The 23201-nt window shown below is 42.1% G+C and overlaps 3 protein-coding genes across 3 annotated transcripts; 2 read left to right on the top strand and 1 right to left on the bottom strand.

Annotated features, from left to right (window-relative positions):
• Position 1: 1 nt before the first annotated feature.
• birc5a (baculoviral IAP repeat containing 5a) lies at positions 2-3217 on the top strand. Its single transcript, XM_037082171.1, has 4 exons — positions 2-249; positions 1392-1501; positions 2572-2689; positions 2920-3217. Exons 1-4 carry the CDS (start codon positions 142-144, stop codon positions 3010-3012), a joined length of 429 nt encoding a protein of 142 aa, XP_036938066.1. The 5' UTR covers positions 2-141; the 3' UTR covers positions 3013-3217.
• Positions 3218-3888: 671 nt separating this feature from the next.
• On the top strand, positions 3889-12708 carry tmem235b (transmembrane protein 235b). Its single transcript, XM_037081586.1, has 5 exons — positions 3889-3982; positions 4070-4440; positions 4547-4618; positions 4774-4911; positions 11545-12708. Exons 2-5 carry the CDS (start codon positions 4260-4262, stop codon positions 11817-11819), a joined length of 666 nt encoding a protein of 221 aa, XP_036937481.1. The 5' UTR covers positions 3889-3982; positions 4070-4259; the 3' UTR covers positions 11820-12708.
• Positions 12709-14533: 1825 nt separating this feature from the next.
• LOC119010406 (uncharacterized protein C16orf52 homolog A-like) lies at positions 14534-23095 on the bottom strand. Its single transcript, XM_037082534.1, has 3 exons — positions 22300-23095; positions 16686-16898; positions 14534-15701 (listed from the first exon to the last, which is right to left on the bottom strand). The coding sequence occupies exons 1-3, from the start codon at positions 22403-22405 to the stop codon at positions 15517-15519; spliced, it is 504 nt and encodes a 167-aa protein (XP_036938429.1). The 5' UTR covers positions 22406-23095; the 3' UTR covers positions 14534-15516.
• Between the last annotated feature and the right edge of the window lie 106 nt (positions 23096-23201).

Genomic DNA, 23201 nt, shown 5'->3' with positions numbered 1-23201 from the left:
TCCGCCAATCAAAGCAGTCGAAGCGAGTTGTCGCCGTAATTTGAAAACACCGTTTAGCTCGGAGGCTTCTGGTGGTGCCGACACACTGATTCAAACCAAAGTTATCGATAGTTTATTCTTTTATTTTAACCACTTGACGCAATGGACGCTTGTAACGAAGAGGATATCAAAATGTACTTTTATGAAAACAGACTGAAAACTTTCGAGGGGTGGCCGTTCGACGAGGGCTGCTCGTGTACGCCGGAGAACGTGAGCGAACGTTTAAAACGGTTGACTTTTGCTACTGCTAGCACAACAAGAGTTAGCTTTAATAAGGAAAACAGCTGATATTAAAATGAAATACGATTTAACATCCCCGAGGGTTTAACTCTTGGTTTACAATTAAGTTAACGGATTAGTTAAATCACTCTTGCCAGTAGCTAGGTATTATAATCGTTTTATCTAAATGTTCACTCTGACAATGGGTAAATAGACAGGCTAGGACTAACGAGGTGTCTAATGTAACATTAACGTTATAGCCAAGTGTTGTTGTTTATATAACAAAGGACCCTCTTATTTTAGGTCAGCTAACAAAGCCACTTCTGTAACCTTTAGATATTGTGTCTGTTATTAGCTATGATTCTGAAGGAAATCATGATTAAGCACATGATTGGCTTAGACAGCAGTTGTGTTTGGTAAGTTAACTAGCATTAAGGCTAATAATTCTTTTCATTCTAAACACATTTTTCAGTTTTGTTTTGAAGCAGTTGATTAAACATCTGTCCATGAAATTTCAGTGAATTCTGGATTTGGTCACTACAATTTACAATGACTTAAACCAACAACTGACACTGTAGGACTGCACCTAACCATTATGTAAATGTAGTTTAAAGTATGTGTTCATTTTTGATCGTGTATTGTACAACTGTATATTATCTGTAATGTTACTGTTTCTGTTACTTGCCTAGTGACTAGAAAACAAATTATCATTCTTGATAAATCTGTTTATATTCTCTTTTTTTATACTGATGTTGATTGACTTGCTCTGTCCCTATCAATAAACAAATGAAATACATAAAGTAAAGTAAAAAAAAGTAATTACTGATTTAATCTGACACTTATTCTCCTCATTCATCGTTTGGTCTGTTCAGTAAAAATCCCAGAGCTATTCCATTTAAAATTGTGCAAAACACAGGAATAACAGTAATTCCTGACTTTTTAAAAAGCTAGAAATAAATACTGCTTTCGGGTTTATTTGGAAACAATTGTTGGCTGTTAGTTAGGTAATAAAAGCTTTACGGAACAGTAAAATTGTTTATTGTATGTCTATCAACTAGTCAATGAATTATCCAGAAATTTAAACATTAAGTACAGCTTTTTTATGGTGTCTGTTTGTTCATGTGTTTCTCCAGATGGCCAAAGCTGGCTTCATTCACACCCCTTCAGAGAACAGTCCAGACATCGCCATGTGTTTCTTCTGCCTCAAAGAGCTAGAGGGCTGGGAGCCGGAGGATGACCCTGAGTAAGATAACCACATTACTCGGCTCATGGGTTAGGATTGCAAATAGAGGGACAGGAGATTTGTGCAGTATCATTGCTTTATCGATTTAAGTCCAAATTATTGTTTTAATTAGGCGAATTCTTGAGAGACCGGGATGGTGTACTAGCAACAAATGTAATCTGTTCTAGCACTGTAGAAAGACACATGGCTCCCAAAAAGCAAAGAATTTACAACAGCAAAAAAGGTTGTGAAGCAAAATACATTTTTTGTTTTTCCAGTAGTTTAGTGTCAAGTCACAAGGCTTGAGAGATGGATTTTACCGAGAATGGTCAATTTTGCGATTGCATAGGCAAAGATACTTTGACACTTTCTTTCTGTTAATGGGTCAACTCCAAAAACAGTGGATTCTTTAAGTTCTCTAATGCAACTCGGTAGCATCTTTTTTTCTGACCCTCTCAGCCTGACAGGCAGCCAGGTCTTTCAGACCCCACTTTCAGTTTGTAACACTGAAAAACTTCCTGTTGAAGATCGTAGTCTTGAGACATCATTATGGATATTTATTGTTCTATGTCCATAAAAGACATAGAACAGTTTTTTCAGGCATAGTTGTACTTCACATGAAAGATAAACTCATCTCAGTGGTACTGACTACTGTTTCATTTCCAGTGAAATTTTCCACTTATGTTGTTATAATTCACAAGACTTTCCTCCTTGGTGTATTACATAATTTTGCAGTGTTTGCAGCTGATGCATCAGCACTTCAGGCATTAACTACCTGAACTCTCTGTAACTATGTAAATATTTGTTTTGTATCCATGGTCATTAGACACTGCTTGAGCTACTGTTTAGTTGTCATTGTTGTTGAACTTTACATGTATCATTAATCGGTAACATGGTTTATACCAGCTGTCTTCTACACAGAAAGGAGACTTGTTTTGGAAACAAACCTCTTCACAGGAATTCATTTGTTGCAGTTTTTTGTGGCACAATGTCCACTCAGTCTAATGGACATGTACGCTGTGTGTTCCTGTTATGCTCCTTGAAATTAAATATTTGTGTCCCTCTTAACCACTCTCTCGTTTTGTTGCCAGAAAGGAGCACAAATCTCATTCACCATCTTGCAACTTCATCACCCTGAAGAAGACAGTGACGGAGCTGACTGTGGAGGAATTCTTTAAACTACAGAAGGAGAGGCACAAGTTCATCATTGTACGTTCTTCAGTGACTCAATAACTTTCAAATTACTGACTTAAATAATGCGTAGTGCAATAAATGTATTGTTTTAGTCAAATAACACCACGTAAAAGCAAACATATTTTTCCAGTCTGTTCTCTTAGGATATTATCGTCATTATTTTCCACTAACAAAACCTTGGTTCCTGTGTTAACATTGGACCTTGGCATCAATTCTGATCCCGATTTCATTTCCTCCACTTGCAGAACAAATCCTGTAACGAGGCCCTCACCAAGTTGGAAGAGGCTGCCAAATTGAGAAGAGGAGATATCATCAAGACGGCCATGGGAGAAGAGTGACAGGAGAATGGATGCTGATGAATGAGATGGGCGGAGTGTGAGATTAATTGTAGATGGAAGGCGGCTGTCTGGTTTCCCCCGATGTCATTTCTATGTTCTTTTGTATGTCTCCTTTGTAACGCTGTACTTCTGTCATCTTTTAATGTCTTCTGTTTTTATATCTTATGTTTTTATTCATTAAACATGCTCTATCTGGTTACCTTTATTGATTGATTGATTGATTGATTGATTGATTGATTGATTGATTGATGAGGGATTCTGATGGTGAATTTTCTTACTTGTAACATATTGTATAAGTCTGAAAATATGTGAAGCAGGGTGGTAACTGAAACTGAAACTTAATGGTAAACCATGTGCCAAAAGCAAGCCTTGTCTGTATTGCATTGCCAGGATCATATGAACCAGTATCATACAGAAGCCCAATGAGGCAGGTAAAACAAAACAAAATCTGGCTATGCATTTACAAGTCTAATATAAATCTTTTTCTCTTCTGTGTTTACGAGGTAAGACAACGAGAAAAATGTTTTGCCAGGTTAACCTTTCAAAGATCCTTAATTTTTGTTTTCTCCCCTTGCCTCTCCCTTGCTCCCTTAAATCCCTTGAAATAATGATAATAATGCATTCGGTCGCCCATTTCGTGATACTCAGAGACACTTTAAACAATTAAACTTTTGCCAGAGACATCTGGCGGGCCAACTTATGCAGCCACTGAAAGCTCGGACTTTATTCTTTTGTTTCTTGTGTCGTCTTTTAAACCATTTGGTGACGGATTAATATTTGGATATACAAAATTCATGGATTCTTATGTATAGTTGCTCCTGATCCTCACTCTCTTTTCATTTATTTAGTTTAAGCGCAGCTGACTCCCCATATGCCCATATTGTCTCCCTCCATGTCGGTGCGTAAAACGTGTGCGCCTCCCGAATACAATCAAGTCCCTCCCTGACAGAAGCTGCCGCTCTCCGCTCTGGTATCGTCCTCTCGCAGCTTTGTTACTTGGTCCAGTCAGTGGAGGCTCAGCTGATCTCCATATCAGTTTTTTTTTTTTTTTTTGCAGATTCTAATTACTGCCCCCACAGGGAACCTCCACTACCATAATATCTTCTGGCTTCCCTCCCTTTTTTTTTTTTCTTCTTCTGCATCCTGCACCAAACGCGTCAACGTTTTAAAAGGCTGGATCAACACTAGAAGAGTGAAAATCCAACGCCATCGCCGTTACGCGCCAGTTCAGCCCTCACCTGTGCGGGATGAAGGTAACCTTCGGCTCTCTGGTGATCACAGCCGGCATCTGCGGCATGCTGAGCTTCGCCTTTTTGGCGACTTCGCTGGGAACAGACTACTGGTACATCATAGATATGAATCCCATGAACACGAGCGACTATGAAGACATAGTCCCTCCGCACTCGGGACTGTGGAGCACCAATAAAGGTAGGCAACTTTTCCACAAGTTGTTTTAATAATTATTAAGATTCCAGGGCAATTAGTTTTACCTCAAATGTTCTCCCTCTTGTTTTGTATGTATGGTCACCTCCAGGTGGGAAGATTCAGGGGGACTCTGTGGACTCTATCACAGCTGACTACTCCAGATACTCTGAGACTGAGCTGTGTGAGTCTCTCCTCTTTTATGAAACCCTGTGCTCACCACTACACGTATCTGCTAATGAAGATTCACTGTCAAGACGGCCATAACCCAGCAGATGCCCCATAACCCATCTGTGTGTGTGTGTGTGTGTGTGTGTGTGTGTGTTTGTTTATATGCAGACATGCACAGCGCCATAGTGGTGGTGCTCCCCTTCAGCCTGGTCCTGCTGCTGTTCGGTGGCATCTGTGGGTTGGTCAGCTCCCTGGCCCGGAGCCCTGTCCTCCTCACCGGCACGGCCTGCTACTTCTTCGTCTGCAGTGAGTTCAAGTTTGCTCTACTTCCACTCCTCAGGTGTGCCGTCACTCTGGAGTCGAGCTGTTTCACCCAAGTGTGCACTTGGAGTTGACGTCAGCGAATTTATCAGGGGATCATGTTTTTCTCTCCATCCAAGACAGATCCATTAAAAGGCAAACCACAATGCACAGTGGCACTCGTGCACACAGATCAATCAGTGCTGCCGGCGTGTCTTTTTACTATACTGGCAGTGCTTCAAAGAGCGCAGGGAATTTCCATCTCCACAGTCTGGACAGTGTAGCCTCACATCTTCTGTGCCTGCATTGTCTGTGCAGGCGTCATCACGTTTAAGATTCAGTGGCGTCTGAAGCACCGAAATTACACATGATTGCCACTAAGCTGGAGAGATGGCGTTAATAGAAACGAGAGAATATATCACAGTGAGGGTAATAGAGAGGTACACTGCTCTGCTTTGGATCATTTGCCTCGGTGTTAAATAAAGCAGGGGCCATTAGGTGGTGGTACGAAGGGGAGAACAGTCAATTGTCTCGACACTTGCTTTCAAAGATCATTTTTACTCAAATGGCCGTGTGCGGTGAGGACCAGGACACCGCAGAAGTGCACACTCAATCTCAGCCCTTTTTACACCATGAACAAGATTTTCCCAACAAACGTTTAGTGGACAATTGAATCCCACTGCTTTAGAAATGTAAATACACTGGGAACTGTTGTTCTCAGGGTTTGTTTTGTTCCAGCAAAGCATGCAACTGGAAGAATATGGCAGTCCCAATACACTTCATTAAAGGTCACAATGATAACATTACAAGTTATCTGGAAAATAATGTACGTATATACAGAGCTTGCAGAAACGTGCAGAATGGAAAAGAAACATTATTTATTTTCCTTAAAAAACATTCTTATGAGTATGAACCAATCACTTTGAAATGTTAGTCAGGTCCAAACTGATTCCGACATTTGGTTCCAGCTTCTAACAAGGTTTGTGAGTGAACAGTGTAACGACGTTGGTCTCACGCGGTATCTGGGTCTGGTCAGTGATCAGCGGCAAGTTCACGTTCACTAACCGCGACAACAGCTGTGTTGTAATGTGAACGCAACTGAGTTAAAGGAGCAATATGTACGAAATGTCCACCTGTCCAATTCACACTCAAAACAATATCACAAGCGCATGCTAACCATAGCTGCCGTCAGCTTATTAGGTCAGTTAGCCGTGCATCTGGCGGTCTCGGCAACGCAGGAGCTTTGGCGCGGGGCAGGCTAGCTGGTTAGCATGTGAACTTGAGTAGACATCTCTGCAACACAATATACAGATGTGATAATGTCAAAACTGTTACTTCTTCACATTCTGGTGATCATTTTAGTTAATCATTTATCAGCATCTTTACTAGATAATGACTTACAATCTAAAGTTGTTCCGATGGAAAACACAGAAGCAGGTGATCTGAAATAAGATAAAGGAGCACATACAGATGATAATGCCTTTTCTTTTCTTTGGGTTAGATGAGACAGTTCTCACAGTTAGTATCTCCATTCTCTCAACATTTACTGCACTGTTGCTGTTACAGAAAAAAGTTGGAGGGTTTCGGTAGAATATGTACAGCAGGAGTGTGGCAGTAAAGCGGGGCCATGTGGTTCACCTGAGCAGACGGCGGCACTTTATGTGCAGAGCTGGAACGGACCTCAGTTATAGTTATTGACCTCATGTGGCCAAAGGGACTGACGTTCAGCACCACACAGATTGGCTGTTTGAATTGGCCATATTGGTTTGGTATGCATGACAGGGCAGGTGTGTTTATGTGTGTTTTGGCGTCTGTGTTCATAGATGCTCTTCCCTTTGTTACATCAGAGGCGCTTCGTCGTGGACTGTGGGACCGTCTACATAAGAGCTTCTATTGGTCCGTAGGGAGGCACAACAGTGAAGTCAAATTGTCTTGGAAACGACTGCTTCCCAAATTTCCGTTCATAACGTCTTTAATTTCATACTGTTAGAGCAAGACACTTGAGGATAGCTCTTGTTAAGGCCTCCTGAAAACTGTTCCCAATGGGGTAACAGGTTGGTGGGTCGTGTGTCTAACAAAGAGATTCAAAATGTGAGATATGAAATATATGAAAAATGTATCACATATTAATGAAATAATGACAGGTACAACTTAACAGATAAGGTATATGATGTATGTTTATGAGAAGTTATGAGTAAAAGTAATAGTAGTTAATTATGTGATTAAAATAATTTTCACAATATTTTCTATTGATGCATGTCACAGTAAGGACAAATTACACAGTAAATGATAAAAACAGTGTTTATTTATTATAATTAGTTTGGTAAAACTACTTTTTTTAAAAATATAATCACAATGGCGTGATGTGTTCATATTAGGGTTGGAACTAAATATTGATCTGGGAATAAATTGTATGACATCACTGCACTGGTGCCAAAATGCTGTAAATGGATTTCCCTGCTAATTTGACTCGCCTAAGTCACTACTTCGTGACTCCTTGGCAGACAGTGCAGTTACACAAAATCTTGATCTTTAAACTTCAAGAAATAACAAAATCCACAGAATGTTACGTAATAGTTTAGACATTTTCTCAAAGACATTTTTTGTGTTGTGCTGCAGTTATATGTACTGACGTTAGCGTGCTTACCAGCTAGTCATGCCTCGTAATACCACCATGTACTACAAAAGCTGATTGTCCGGGAGTATAGCTCAAGAGTTGGGTGCAGACAACGCCAGCGGCAGGCTGATGATGCCCCACCTCCGCCTCACTTCACTCAAGCTTTATGTTTCTCCTGACCACGACAGAACCTGCCGGGTCTTTATCATTTACCAAGGTCAGAGACCAGATGGGAACCACTGTTAATCCGTACTATTTTCTTTTGTCAGTCTCTTAGTCTCGTAATACTACTATGTACCACAAGGTGCGATGGTTCGATAGTAAAGCTCTAGAGGTTGGTGACAACGACACCAAGACCAGGTTGATGATTTCCCAGCCCCCTCTCACTCCTCCACCCAAAAGAAGGCACACCTAAGAGACATAGATCTACTTCACACAGCCCTTTCCTTTAATACTATATTCCCTCCGAACAAGGTTCGTGTTCCTACGCACACAGCCACATCTGCCTTGCACTGTTGAGCTGCAGATCAGCTGTTTGGGTAAAAGCACCAATTTTTTTTCAAAATATAGCATAAAAAGTTAATCTCACATATTTTAAGGTGTCGGTGCTGTTTATCAGTGTAATGCTCTGCTTCTCTGTAGGTGCTTGTTGCTGACAGTCATCTACTGCGGGGATAAGTACCTCATACAACCCCACATCAAAAGAACCAAACTATCATTTAACCCGGGTATCTGAACTAAAATAGAATAAATAAATTAATAATTGGAAAGTCAAATTAAACTTGCTAGTCACACACTGGAGTCTTCTTTCTCTCGGCTGTGTGTTTCAAATCTAATCTCTTTAAATGCCACACGGGTGACAGAGTAAACTGGATAGAAAGCCGTGCATTTGAGGAAAAAAAACCAACAAAAAAAAAACCAAGAGAACCACAGCTGGTAGTTACAGACATGTTTTTTGTGCAAACATAGAAAAATGGTGTTCATGTCTCAGCCAAGCCTTACATGTCGCTATATTCCTGCTACCACACACCTGACACCTTTATAATGAGTTCACTATCAAACAAATCATCTAAATTTGGGTTATTGGGAGAGTTAGATTACCGTTAACCATGTTAAAGCTGTTTACAGTAATCAGGTTATTTATGTGCAGTTAGAGATAGCGCTGTGGTGTCTGGCAGTACTCTTCCCTCTGGATGTCTTTGGCACCGGTCCGACGACGCCTTATGACCTCCATAAAGAAGACCTTGTGATGGATAAACACTTTCTTAAAAAGACTCTTTATAGTCTCCCTTTAATAAGCAGCACATGGTAATGTGTGGAGTGGCTTGAATTAGATTTCAGCTGCTTGTGAACTTGTTGACAGTCCGATTCTGGCAAAGAAAGGCATTTTCTTCCTTTTTGGTCTCTTTGTTGATAGCCCAAATTTTTGTCGTTTGACCTTCTGCTGATCTTGAAATTATATTTCTGTTTGACTCAGTTACATTCTGGCGCATGTGTTGTGCTAACAAAAGCCCGACATAAATGTAAAAACCGATGTGACTACATTATTTCTTCACCAACCATTACCAAGACACTAATGTCGCGTTCAGACCAAAAGCGGTGAAAATATTCGTGTTGTGTACTCGCGTGTGTTTGATCGTGGATTGACTCATTTTTTTATCACATCCACTCATATGGTGCAAAAAAAATAATAAACGCATGTCGATATGAACCTAAAACAAAGAGATTTCTCTGTAATCTGACTGCAATAAATGGATCAAAAGGACGGAGAAATAACAAAATCATAACGCTGCCTTGTGAAAAGCCTGAATTCATGCTTCGTCAGACCACAAGTAAGGACCTTTTAAAAATGCTTCTCTCCTTCTCTGAATGTAATTCAGATCAATCATAGTGCTGACATATTTCCAAAACTTACCAGCTAGTCTGACCTTCTCACTCACTTCCCTCATTCCCTTATTTGTCCTGTTCCGATATGAGGAGATGTGTTTATTTACAGCTCTGGGTGTCAGCAAAAACTTTTTGCATGGGTTTAAAATGTTTGCGATTATCACTTGGTGTTAGTCTGCAGCACCATTCCATTTCCTCCCGCCTACTTAAATATCAGTCTCATTTAAGGCTTCCTCTGAAATGACAACATTCACAAAGTGCCCCCAAGTTCAAAGTCAATCCACACTTATAACTTAAAATAAGTAGCATATGGTGGTGTCATTAATATTGTGTAACTTAGCACTAACATCACTGTTATTATTTCTGCTGTTTCCACTGAAGTGTCTGAAAATCTACAGGAAACAGGAGGAGTGAGAGCAGACCGTTGAATTGTTGTTAGTTGTAGCTTGTGAAGTAGTACTGGTAAGGCCTATAAATTGTAGTGAACAAGAGCAAGAGTGAAGACTAAATGCTAAATGCCAACGTTAGCAGGCTAATGTCAGCATGCTAACATCAGCATGCTAACTTTCATATGTTGTTCTGTGGTGTTTACCTTGAACACAAATTACATGGGGATGTTGTTAGTTTTGGATGCATAGAGTGCTGCAGGGATGACATATTTTTAAAGGCATATCTGGAAGTTAGCATCATCCTGGTTACCTCCACAAAAACATGATTTTTTTAAAATAGGATTTTGGATTATTGCTGAAAAATAAACTCTTTTGCAGACACGCGTTTATAACATGAATGAAATCGGCAGAAGTAAAAAGCTAGCTTTGTGCCTCCCCTTTTTAAAAAAGTTTCTAAGGGTGACCTTCGTAACGTCCTGTCAAGATTTCAAAGCAATCCATCCAGTAATTGTTGAGCTATTTTTGCCTGGACCAGAATGGTGGACTGACCAACAGATTGAGACACTGAACCTCATCTCCATCCCATGATTTTGCATCCCGTGATTTTGTAGTACAAGTACAAGCTGACGTCTTGCCTATTTGGTTGATTTTTGATATTTTTGCTAAAAAGGGATTGTTTAGGGTGGATGGCAGGTTTACAAAATCCGGTAACGTCACATCAGAATCTAGGGTTCACATGTAGTCCAGGGTTAGGTTTAGGCAGGGTTAGAAAAAGATATTTTCAGTTAGTCATACAGCCACAAAATTGAATCTGTATAATTCACAGATTAGGAAGGGGAGATCATGTTTTCGGTAATATGTTAATAAAAAAATCAGTTTATGATACTGATGAAATTTATTCTCTGCAAATCATGTACATGGATACACATTTTTCCATCCTTAACCCACGCTGAAAAAAAATCTGATTTCACCGCTATTTTGTGAACTGCTGCGGTAGTGTTGTTTCGTCTCTGGCAGCAGCTGTAGTACTTTCCGGTCTCTGTGTTTCTCTGCTTGTCAGCTCTTCACAGTGAACTGCATGAGAATCGGATACAGTTTCCTCATCATTTGGCGAGCTTGTAGTACCTCAGGGTCTAATTGTAATAAAAGGATTATTAGTCCCACAGTGGGTCGCTTCTGAGCTCCACTTGCATCCCCTTAAAACCAGTAGCAAGCCGTCAAAATCATAATGGTTTCCAATAGCAACACTGTTGTGGGGACTGTGTGGGGTTGTGTGTGTCTCATTCTAGTCTCTGAAGACTGGGATGTTTTGTAAGCAGGCAACACATGCGTCAGCACGTTTCCTGTCTCTCACAATATGAGATTTTGGGTGGCTAATGGCTTGATGTTATTGTTGGGTTTTATTGATGAGCTCTCAGCACGGAGCTCTGACTGGTACGAATTTCCGCTTTATAATAGCTTGTGCTTTGCCTTAAGAAGTCTGGAGTGTTTGTGGCTTAAAACCAAAACTATAAATAACATGATTCTCAGTGAATAGAGGGACTTGATCTCAGCTCCACTTAGGTGAAGATTTATACCGCATGAAGACCTGGCAGAATAATGAGTAAATAAAGTTACATTACTGCAGTGTTTTCATTTGATTCAGTATCGAGTCCTTCTAAAGGGACAATTGATCCTTTTTTGTTTCTAGGCTGGACTGGCCCTTTAATGTCTACTTCTTTCTGTGTTTGTGTGTGATTCCTCTAGGTCTGCTGACCCTGTGTGGCGTCAGCCTCTACATCATTTACTCATACCAGGCCCTGGCTGAGACCGAGAGGCTGGTGGGGCCGGAGGGTCTGGCCTACGTTCGCACCTCTTTCGGCTGGTCTCTGGGTCTGGCCTGGCTCTCCTACGGCCTGGAGGTCCTCACCGGCATACTGATGCTCCTGGCTGCTCGAATGGCCAAGCTGCAGCTCAGCAGTCCCACCATGACCTCGCACAAACCCCCACAGTGGATCCAACACAATCAGGACGGGAACTGAACCGAGCTGAGCTGAACTGAGCTGACCTGTAAGTGATGCAGCTATTGGGTTCTGCCAAGGTAACGACATGTGGATGGTGCGAAAGGCTTTAGCAAAAGAAGTTGAACTGAAGATGTTTTGGACTGAGTGTTTTCTAAGTTTAATGTCCTAAAAACTGCTTCAGATTTGAGATGGTGATTCACAGTGAGTGAGGAAGCGGACTACTCCGAGTTAAAGTTGACCAAGCGCGCCCTCTTGTGGTGAGAATTGAGGTTGCTTCTCATGATCAGGTCCACTCAGTACTTGTGTCACACTGGCAAACTTAACTGACAAGGCTTACAAATATAAGATCATTTCATGTTACTTTAAATCTATAGATTCATTTTGAATGTCATAACAAGTAATATCGATGTTGTCAGTTTTTTTAATCAAGCTGATTATTGCGATGTTAGCTGTGTTTGTTGGTTGTTTTTCAGTGTCCACAGTGTTCGAATTGTTTCATTGAAAACGGATTTGTTCCATGTTACTGCAGCCTATTAAAATCTGACACTATTGCAGCCACTTGTCTGTATTTTGAGCTCAGTTGGAGAATTGAGTGGTAGGATCACCTCTTAAATCTCCAAGTCCTAACTGTCCAGCATCATATGTTGTTTCTTCTTGGAGACCAGCTACTTTATATCTTTAATCATAAAGTTAGTTTGTCATGTTGATATGGACTCACCAATCACACTTGAACGACTGATTCCATTTCACTGTTTATGAGCTTTAGTCTTGCTCCTAATTATGGTTGCATGATATTGTAAAAAAGAAAAAATCATACAGTGATGACTTTGACAGATTATTCTCTGTGATGATTCAAAATGAGTGTTAACAATCACTTTCACAATTAGTGACAATAAAACTATTACAATTATAATGGTGTGACATGTCATTTTTCTAGATATGGAGAACAAGATTTGTCGGCTCTGCAGCTCCACAGTACTTTATTATAATATATTACGGATATTGCGCTTGGCTGTATCGCAATTTCAAGAATGTTTTAATTAATTGTGCAAATCTTCCTCATAATGTGTGAATCTGACACGCTCGCTTCCATTGAGAGTGATTAGGCATTCTCTCTCACACGCATCTGTCATATAAAAACACTATTTCTGGTACAGATTGCGTTTATATTAATCTGAACTGATGTCTCAAAATAATCCTATTTGAGAGAGAGAAAAAGAGAAGCTACTCATCACTTTGAGGCACCAGAACCGAAAGCTTCTCTTTCTTCCTATTTACCCTGTTATCATGAAGATGGCAACATTCGGCAAAAAAGGGACAAAAGTAGATACACGTGGATAAAAATATTTCCAGAGTTTAAAATAGCAGCAATTGTGACAGAGAGGTTTGCTCAAAGGTCAAAGGCAGTCTGCAGACTTGACGACTGGTATCCTGCCGCTGTCATCCACAGCTGACTGGATCGTCTCACAAAAACACAAACACACGTCGTCACATGCTTTTCTGAAACGTTCCTATGACAACCTAAACATCCTGTGCATCCATAAAGACAAAGGACGAAAAGTGGGCGTGTGAGATTGTGCCTCCAAACAGGCTCTGAATCACTGCAGATAAACAATAAATACAAAAGAAAGATTCATTTTGGACAATGGAGATCGTGTTTTAGAGCCTTCTTTCTTTTTTTCGCCCTCACCTTGAGATGTTTGACGTTATTAAATGACTTGTAGAAATGTTTGATGAGACTGAGAAGTCTAAGAATTTCTGCAACCCAGAGAGAAAAAAAAAAACACATCAGCTGTCAGTTTAAAGGAACAGATCACCAAAAAATTTAAATTCAGCCATTATATATTCACCCCATGGTGATGGAAAGTCTGGTGAAGTTTCACAGTCCACAAAACATTACGAGGCAACAACCAAAAAAACATGGAAAAACAAAAGGAAAGATAAAATGGCTCCATGCAGCTTGTCCCAAATTGTTTTTAAAAATGTTTTAATTTTTTTCTAGCCAAAAGCTACAGACAATTCCTGTCTAGATGGGACACTCATAAGCTTGACCGCGCCTCAAGGGTGTAAATTAAATCTTTCAAAATCGTTTTGAAATCCCGGGGCTTCCGGAGATGTGGATTACAATGCATAAACTGATTGGAGCCATTTTGTGTGGGTTGTTCCTTTACGTTTTAGCACAAGTTCCCATCTACTTCAGTGGGACGTGGAAATGATCCAACGCTGTTTTGCTGTAAAGCTCCAGAAAGCAGACTACAAAACTGGCTTTCCATCTGCGTGCAGGGGAGTAGATGATAACTTAAACTTCATTTTTAGGTGAATAGTACACTTTTAGATATCTGTGGGAGGTGACCCAGGGGCAGACCCAGAACTCGCTGGCTGGATTATATACATCTCATCTGGAAAGCACCGCTGGGGAGAAAGATGTCTGGAATACCTTCTAAGCCTGCTGCAATGAAGACCCAACCCCGGATAAGTGGAATAAACTGGATGGATGGGTGGATGGATGGATGGATGGATGGGTGGATGGATGGATGGGTGGATGGGTGGATGGATGGATGGATGGATGGATGGATGGGTGGATGGATGGTTTTCCAACATACTGCCACTTTAAGTGTAGAATTAACTGCCCTTTATTTGTGTGACGAACACAGCTTGAACTTCTTAAATAATTAAAAAACCACGGCCCTGTACAAGAAATTGATAAAACAAGTCAATGAGACAATCAGCGCTCCAGTGAGTCATTTTTTTTTAATGTGATGGGATCCTCCATGCTCATTCAAGAACATCACAGTGCTTCTAGGAAATGACACAACCTGCGTTACAAATATATAAAACAAACTAGTCACGGATCCATTCTTGTCTTGATACAGTGTCGAACCAACAGGAAACACTCAAAAAGGGCGGATAATACATTCACTACATCACTAGAGATATAAAAGATCCAACTTTACACTCCCCGTAACGACTCAGAGAAGAGTTTGACTCATTTCCCCCCCGATTTACATTCTGGTTTTGACATTTTTATGCTAAAATCGTTTCATGTATCTAGAGCTCTAGAAGTGCTCCCACGAAACACAGCGATGTTATCGTTGTTTTTAAGGTTAACAGCTCATTAAGGCAAAGTGATCCACCGCATATATTAATGGCCGGGAAACTTGGGGATACATTAGGCCTTTTAAATACAAAACACCTTTACAAAAAAACAGAACTGAACCATTCAACAAATAAATAAAATGTGCCAAGAAAGTGAAACTTCGTTGTAAATATATTACAGATTGCTTTTTTTTCCCCATGTAGAACCTCGACCCTGTTGGAGGCGACTGGCCGATATTTGGTGCTTTGCCCAGATTCAGGCCTGACATCGGTCGATCTTGGTGACTTGGTGGATGGGCTGAGGAAGAGTGACGTCATCCGCCAGGCTCCCTTGAAATCCTGATGTTTTTATCCACTTCCATCATGTCCTTATTTTCACATTCTCCCGTCTGTTTATCTCTTCACATTCATCGTTCAGGACAGACGGCGATGAGGGGTGTTTGAGAGCAATCTGCACATCTGTCTGCCGAACAACCAGACGGGAACAGGGTGGAGCGCAATGATTCCCGGGGCATCGTAACGATTCATCCCAACACAAACAGGTGCTTCTCGATTTTTTTTTGTTGTTCTCCTGTGATACGGCGCCTCTCCAAAGATGCAAAAAGAGGAGCAGGGCGCGTCAGCCAGGCAAACATACCTTCCCAGCAAACAGCAGCCCCACTATGGTGAAGAATATGGAGAGGACAAAGAGTACGTAGGAGGAGCCCACCACGGTGTTGTTGGGGAGCTTATACGGCTGTCCACCGACCTCGTTGATGTAGAAGCCGATTGGGAAGATGAGGGCGGCCATACAGAAGAGGACCACTGGGACGGAGGCAAAGAGAAGAAGAGCGTCAGCATCCCATCTAAACCCGCTATCACCATCCACAGGTACCTTCAGATGTGAGTGTAAAGCAGCTCAACAAATTTGACAAAACACACACCATGATTTAAATTTCACCGAGTGTCAAGTCGGCTGCAGAAAAGGGAAGCAGCTCAAGGTGATTTATAAAATGGGAACAGAGAGCCGAGCTGCCGATAAATGGTTCAAACAAGTTAGCCCAAACAAACGGATGAACTGTTTTAATACGGGTGGGTAAAACTTTCAAGAAGTTCAGTTACAGTGATGGAGAATCTGTTTAAATTGATGGTCCCGCGAGCTAAAAGCAATGAGCAAACAGTTCATGCAGCCATGTCAGCTAAATGATGGTTGAAATAGTTAGAGTGAAGGATAAACAGTTTGTTGCGAGGTAATAAATGTGACTACAAAGCACTGAATAAATGGTTGACACAAATGCGAGTAAAAGCTGAAATCTTCAGCTAAAACTTATGGATGCTTGTCAGTGTCGAGTGATTCTGCCCTGACTGTCTGAAACTGTAGGCTAAAAACTGTCCCCAGTACTGAGGGTCTACTCTGCTTCAGATCTGTCTGTACCCAGAGCAGAGTGACGCACAGCCCCTGCTCTGGTCATCCCTAACAGACAAACTCTGCCTCTGTTTCGATAAAAATAGAAACCGGCACATCAATTAGAGCTCCTCTGCAGTCACTTTGCCAAGATGTTCATAATTACCCGACTAAAAGCTTTCTCATGAAAGGAACCGCAAAATTCAAGGTAAGCCCCATTTATTCCTCATGAGACTGTCATGTCGTATCCCTTTGCGGTCATTTTAGAACTATAATGGGCCAGCTGAGGTTCATTTCGGACTCTGACGTACGTGGTGCTTAACAGCTAAAAAAAAAAGAAAAAAGTTTGCAACTTCAACTTTCATCACAATGCAAGACGATGTGAGATCGCGGTGAACACCTACTCCCGGTGAAGGCGATCCAACGGGCGTACCGGGCGGCCTCTCGGCGCCAGCGGGACATCACCAGTAGGCCGCAGGTGACGGTGAGGGAGATGATGCCCAGGATGATGAAGAAGAGCGTGGTGATCCACTCCGGGGGCAGCTGCGGGGGGATGCAGATGCGGTCCCGGCCATGGATGGTCTGACACTGCTGCACCAGGCCGACAGTCAGAGAGCCTGTGGAGAGACAGAGAGGCGCGGTGGTTTATAACAATAACAGCGCTCCATACATACATGCATCATTACACTGACATCACATGTTCCTTTGTGGCTTTCAAGACATGATGACCTCCCAGGAGTCTCTCTGATTGCCCACATGGGCAAGAGGAACCTGTTGGTATGGAGACACTCAGAGGGGCGGCGTGCCAGCGGCGGCAACAATGAGCCCCAGCGATTCCTGTACGACATCAAACAAGTTGAGCCTCCTGGCAGGGACCACCAAAGCAACACAGAAAGAAACGGCAAAATTAACAGCCAAGACCAAAACGAGGAGATCAGTGACCTCACATCAGATGGCAAATCATCTGACGGCCCTCCTGCCTCACAAACCTGCTGGGCGCTCTGATGTCAGGTACCGGGGGGGCTTCTTCATATCACACATTCGGAGCCCCCCGAAAAAAGAGAGACTGCATCGGCTCAACTGTGCGTCCAGTCCACCCAACACAGAGCACATTAATGCAAAATTAAATCCTCCCACACCTTCATTTATTCTTTTGTTTCCCTCCCTTTTCTCTTACTTATTATCTTCAGCACGCAAGCTGCAAAGCACACACAGAAGAAGGCTTTTTCACATTTTATGGATTTATGGATTTATTCGGGGCAACTCAAACCAAGCGACTACAGAATTAACATAATTGTCCCGATGGCCAGAATTACAAGTTACCGATATCACAAAGAGCGCAGGAGGAACACAAGGAAGCACTGAAGCATCTTGTAAATTAAGGAAAAAAATAAATATTATAAGCTGCTTTTGTACAAACACATGGCACTTAGGGCCATTAAGACCACTCAGTTTTGCATTTAATGTTTTTTAAAACTGTATACTGAGTCAAAGATGCACAAGAAAAACATGGATCTTAGAAAAACGCAGAACAAAACACAACCAAACAGACAACAGATCTCCTTCATGCCACATAATGCTCCTGTGTTCATCACACCACCAAAATTAAATCTGCCCTTTAAATATTCATCATTGGCTTCAAATTCCTTCAGCTCCTGATCTTGGATGCAGCGCTGGGTGATGATGCCACGGCCAGGCTGAAGGGCCTGAACGTCAGGCCTGAACCACATCCTCCTGCAGACTGACCTATCCCCCCTATACACAGGACATCCTGTTCCCTCTCAACACACCCTCTCGCGCCGCAGGGTGGGCGACAATGTAAATAGTGCATTCACTCCCCTGCACACTGGATTCCATACCAAAAGAAATACCCACGTCCCCACAGGAAAGTGTTGTTGCTTTGTGCCAGTGGTCGTTGTTTGGCATAAAGACTTTAATAATATGATACACAATGAACTTTAAAACATTTTATTCTACACGTCTGAGGATCCGCAAACTACTAGGGCGTTACTTCTGTATCGTTTAGGGAATGAATCACAGTTTGAGTAATACAGTTTCCTGTAATGTCAGTGAAAGACATAAGAGACAGGCAGTTGCAATGACAACGCCTATAGCTGGTGCAATAGTAATAGTTTAAATAGAATTTACAGATCACAGAAATGATGATAAATAAGATGATACCACAGACCAACAGAGTCCTGACATTCATACTGTGGCCTCACAAAACAAATAAAACACAGTAGCTCTAGAAAAGACAGCATGTCGAGAGAGGTCTGCCCCATCTCCAAAACCTGGACATTTACTCAACATATTTCTGGGCAATATTTGAGGATCAATAAGCTCTAAACTCAATTAGACTGTAGTTACAAAATCATCCAGAGTCTGATCTGCTCGCCCTTGAGCATGAGGAATCGAATGTCATGAGGGGACTCCCTAAAAACATGTTTTTTAGCGCCTTACATTCTGCACAACAAAGAGCGTGGTGAGCCTGATGCATCCTTGACTTGACCCTAAATGAGCTGTGACTGTGTATTTACGAGTGTACCATGTGCAGAAAGTGAGCAAATCAATTCTAAACTATATAAATGATGTGGCTGCTGTGGAACAGTGGCTTTGCTTTTAGAAGTCAATGTTAAATGGAGCCATGACATATTTTGCAGGAGATAATGTCAAAATACAGGTAAAAAAAAAAAAAAAAAAAGACAGCAGATTTTCTTTATTTCGCGCAAACCAGTCCCCTGGTTATACTAGTACCATGTGTATAGGACTTCTATAGTCTATAAGTCAAAACACACAAAACACACACAGGACACAAAGTATGGTTTCTTGCATGGAAGTCACATGCAAGATCCCACCGTCCTGACCTGCACCATTACACTGGACTGAACTGAATATTTTAAATGGCAATCGGAAATGACAACAACTTACATATGTTAAGATGCAGTATCGACCAAACACATAAACACACTGAATCGAAGACGTGCTACTCAGTTGGATCTGGTGCTGCTGAGCGGAGATTCCTACCACAAGTCCCTCACCTCATGGCACTGAGGTTCTGTTTGTTTACACCCCCACGAGCGAGCAGCTATGACGTCAGATGTTTGCCTTGGCCGTGGCGTGCACGCGAGCGCGCGTGCGAGTCTGAAAAGTGGCCAACCTTAACCTGTACTTGGTGAGCACTCCATTCACCCAGACCCTCTGCTGCTGCTCCGCATCTCTCAGCACAACACTCAGCCGCACAAACACACCGAGTGCACATACCGTAATCCTGCTCATAAAAACATCAGCAGCTACAAAGTGATTCCAAACGATCCTGATAAGTAATCGTTATCAGAGTGCACAGTGAGCTCTGGAATCTTTAATGTCAGGAGGAATATCTGTTTATTCTGTTTGGTTTATTTTTCTTCTTTTTACTTCCTGTGGGTATTTTTTTAAAAATCTAGAGAGATTAGATTTATCAGAGCTGGTTTATGTGCAGATTGAGTGAAAATTATAAAACACGATCGTCATCTTGACTTCCAGGTTTACGCGGGGCGCTCGCGGCCAACCTGAGACGCGTCACTGCTGAGCCTGGAGGGGCTTTAATTCTCCAGGTGGAGAGCATTACCCTCCTCTCAGGGGGCCTCAGTAAAAGTCACACACCTTCATTTCCCAAAAAAGCACTTCCTGCTTCCAGGTAATTACTGTTCGGCTAATTGAACGGGAACAAAAGGCTTAGAGTACAGTAAGTACGGTCGTCATTACACGCTGTCGCTCACCACGTCTGTTCCTACTGTAACTGGGTGTGTGGTTGCTGATTCAACTGCGCAAATGAGAAACTGGCGTGTTATACTGTATTCAACCTGCAGCCGCCGTCAGTATTTTTTTATTTTTTTGTTCAACAATTGAAATCCTGTATTAAGCACTCAGCTCGCCTGTTCACGTGCTTATCTCTCTGCTGTAGCATTAGGATGGAGGCCTCGGGCAGCTGTGCATATACTGTAGTGGTTTGTTTGTCCGTTGCATCAGGTTTAGTCAATGTTTAGCTTTTGGACTTTACATCAGAATATCGTACTCTGCGATCAGGGAGGTCCGCGGCGAATACCGACAACGATGTTCATCAAATCGTCTTCAGCTGATGGTCAGGATCTTTTCAGACCCAATTATTCGTCCGTTATGGGGCATTAAAGGCCCCAAAGAACCTTCTGTTACGTTAAATATCCGGGACTAAATATTAAACAATCAAAGAAACAAAATAGTCTTCTTTCATTATGATTTGTTAGATTTTTCACATCAAAGTGTGCTGACATGTGCTTAGTAGCACTTCTGCACATGTGGTCAAGCCGCCTGATATCTGATGAGTCCTCAAGTGATGTCACAAGGGTCAGTGTCAGTTGGCTGAGACTGAAAGACTCTACTGGTGCGGAGTCAGAGAGAAAGTGAGTTCATCAGACCTCTGCCGCCCTCTCCTCATCTCTTCTCTTTGTCATTTATGATGTGAATGAAGCATCTTTGGATATTCTGGACTGATTATCAGAAAAGAGAAGAAATCTGAAGACAAGACAAGCCTTTTTTTTTTTTTTTTTTACAATATCAGACAAAACGGTTAACTGTCAGAATGATGGGTCTGTGATGGAAAACAACCTTTAGCTGCACTCCAACAAAACTGCTGAGACTTTGGCAGAAAGTGTTTCTCGGGTAGACGTTAATGACTCAAGGTAAGTGCTGCTGAGGATGTCTTTTCAGACAAGTGTGCGGCACTTTAATGAGGCATATTTACTGATGTTGTGGGCGCCACGCTCCTCTTTCCATGCTGCAGGATGAATGGAGATAATATTGCAGGGATACTGACATTTGAACATGTTACAATAAAATGCCACCGAGCAGACCGGCACATCACGGTTCAATGTAATATTTTCGTATCAGTGCCTCAGAACTTTTGGTTACATTTGCTTGAGTCTTGCTGAGATCAGGAGACAACCGATGATTTGAGGAGACGGATTTTCTCTCATACAATCAGCCGTCCTTATTGTTCCAGAAATGACCTTTTTTGTTTTGTTGCTGCGAATACTCTCGGCCTACATCCTTACATTTCTCTCCAATCTTGCTTTAAACTTAAAAACTTACCCTCATTTCAGACGGGATCTGATGGAAACATGGACACACACAGACCACAACTTGTGATGACATTCGGCCCAGTGCATTTTAAAGGGTCATAAGCATAAAAAAAGTGCAACTGTTATCTTTAAAGTCACAATATGTAGTTTTGGAGAAGAAATTCAAACTCCGATTTATCATATTAACAATTTACAAGCTGTTCTCAGATGAAAATAAGGTCCCCAGATGACTAAAAAGCTAGAGAGGTGGCAGGGTCCGCCACATATAAACAAAGTAAAACAGTATGAAATGGTATTGTTCTTCAATCTCAGTTTGTTTATTCAGTCATGGAGACAAAGCATAAAAATCAATTACTGAGTCAATATCTCTTCAGATTCAAATTTCTTCCGCAAAACTACATAGCACACCTTTAATTTTGAAGGCATCACGCGTCGAAGCTGCACCAATCCTCAAGCCCTTAGCAACACAACCGCCAAGTGTGGAGTAGATCGGATGAACCTTTCTCGAGATATGAGAATAACAGACGGACACAGAGATTCCTTTGCTTTTTACGGTTCAACCATAACTAAGGCTGATTTGATTAACTTTAACTTGAGGGTCTCATATTTAGTCATGGCCATTTAATGTAATCGAGAGTTTATTTCTGTTCAGTTCACCCAGTAACAAAAACAAAGAGTTTGTTAACTTTAAGACATAAAATAAATGAAAATTATAAAGGAAAATTCTCTCCCAAAACAACATAGTGCACCTTTAAGTTTGTTGATATTCAGCTGCACAGGAATCTGTCAGGCGTGTGAGCCCGCTTTCAAATCATGTCACATGAAAGTTTCATGTCCACACAGTGATTCTTAATGAACTGGTCTCTTATTAGTCCCCATAAACAAAAAGTATAAACTCTTAATTTTTTTCAGTGCGACCTACCAGCTGAGTCTCCGGTGCTGATCCAGTCCGGGTTGGCGATGCTGGCGATGGCGAAGATGTCCGCAGCGAGGAAGAGGCATCCTGAGATCACGGTGAGTTTATCCATGTCGGTGGACACAGGTGGAGGTCAGAGTGTTCGTGTGCCTCGGTGTCACCTGGAGGGAGGCGGGACATCTAGGAGTCAGTCAGCTACACCTTCACCTCTTGTCCCGTCGCCCCCAGCGGCTCTGCGTTACGGGAACTCGCGGCGGTGATCGTGATGAAGGGGTCGGTTTGATCCACGGTCCGTCCGCGCATCGTGTTTGACGAGATCCGCAGAGCTCAAATTATTCCCTTGCATTCGTCCCGAGTCTGGACCGACCCGCTGGCGCTCATCCAGCCCGGGAGGAGAGGATCGCTGGCCGGCTGCTCGTGGATCACTTCATCCCGGTGACGCTTGGAGGAAAGCGAGTGCACAATGTACGGCTTTTAATCGCTGGTGAATCCTCGAGCAGTGAACACGGACTCATGCATGCAGTCCACTTATTTCCTGAGTCTGCTCTCTCTGTCCTCATATGAAAGCTTTTTCTTTCCTCTGAGAGAAAGCGCCGCCCCTGCTCACACCGAGCCGCTGCTCTGGAGCACAGGACTCCACATTCACACAAGGAGCAACTCTTATTAAACCTCTTTAAAAAGCTTCTGAGCTCGCAGCAAGTGCGTTTTCTGCAGGGCGATGCTGTCCTCTCCCAGCGACGGGAACTAAAAAATTCAGCCAGGTCGCGTCTCCATGTCTTTTGTGGCAAAGTCTCGCGAGAAAATCCGTCAATAGCCGACGCTCCTTCTGCATCACCGTGGATTATGCATTGTAAATGAGCTGCTGAGAGGATTTTGCAGTATGCTGCTTCGGGTTAAAAGGAAGTGTA

The sequence above is a fragment of the Acanthopagrus latus genome, chromosome 20 (assembly GCF_904848185.1).
Source record: "Acanthopagrus latus isolate v.2019 chromosome 20, fAcaLat1.1, whole genome shotgun sequence".
NCBI lineage: Eukaryota > Metazoa > Chordata > Actinopteri > Spariformes > Sparidae > Acanthopagrus > Acanthopagrus latus.
Note: the sequence above shows the minus strand (reverse complement) of the source record. Positions and strands in the feature narration are given on the sequence as shown.

What these genes read in the sequence shown, in the direction of transcription:
- tmem235b (XM_037081586.1), top strand. Translation starts at nt 4,260, where the DNA reads ATGAAGGTAACCTTCGGCTCTCTGGTGATCACAGCCGGCATCTGCGGC. An exon ending in ACTGTGGAGCACCAATAAAG is followed by an intron (nt 4,441 to 4,546) that starts GTAGGCAACTTT and finishes GGTCACCTCCAG; the next exon opens with GTGGGAAGATTCAGGGGGAC. An exon ending in ATACTCTGAGACTGAGCTGT is followed by an intron (nt 4,619 to 4,773) that starts GTGAGTCTCTCC and finishes GTTTATATGCAG; the next exon opens with ACATGCACAGCGCCATAGTG.
- birc5a (XM_037082171.1), top strand. Translation starts at nt 142, where the DNA reads ATGGACGCTTGTAACGAAGAGGATATCAAAATGTACTTTTATGAAAAC. An exon ending in GCTCGTGTACGCCGGAGAAC is followed by an intron (nt 250 to 1,391) that starts GTGAGCGAACGT and finishes GTGTTTCTCCAG; the next exon opens with ATGGCCAAAGCTGGCTTCAT. An exon ending in AGAGGCACAAGTTCATCATT is followed by an intron (nt 2,690 to 2,919) that starts GTACGTTCTTCA and finishes CTCCACTTGCAG; the next exon opens with AACAAATCCTGTAACGAGGC.
- LOC119010406 (XM_037082534.1), bottom strand. Translation starts at nt 22,405, where the DNA reads ATGGATAAACTCACCGTGATCTCAGGATGCCTCTTCCTCGCTGCGGAC. An exon ending in CAGCACCGGAGACTCAGCTG is followed by an intron (nt 16,899 to 22,299) that starts GTAGGTCGCACT and finishes GTCTCTCCACAG; the next exon opens with GCTCTCTGACTGTCGGCCTG. An exon ending in TTGGATCGCCTTCACCGGGA is followed by an intron (nt 15,702 to 16,685) that starts GTAGGTGTTCAC and finishes CCTCCGTCCCAG; the next exon opens with TGGTCCTCTTCTGTATGGCC.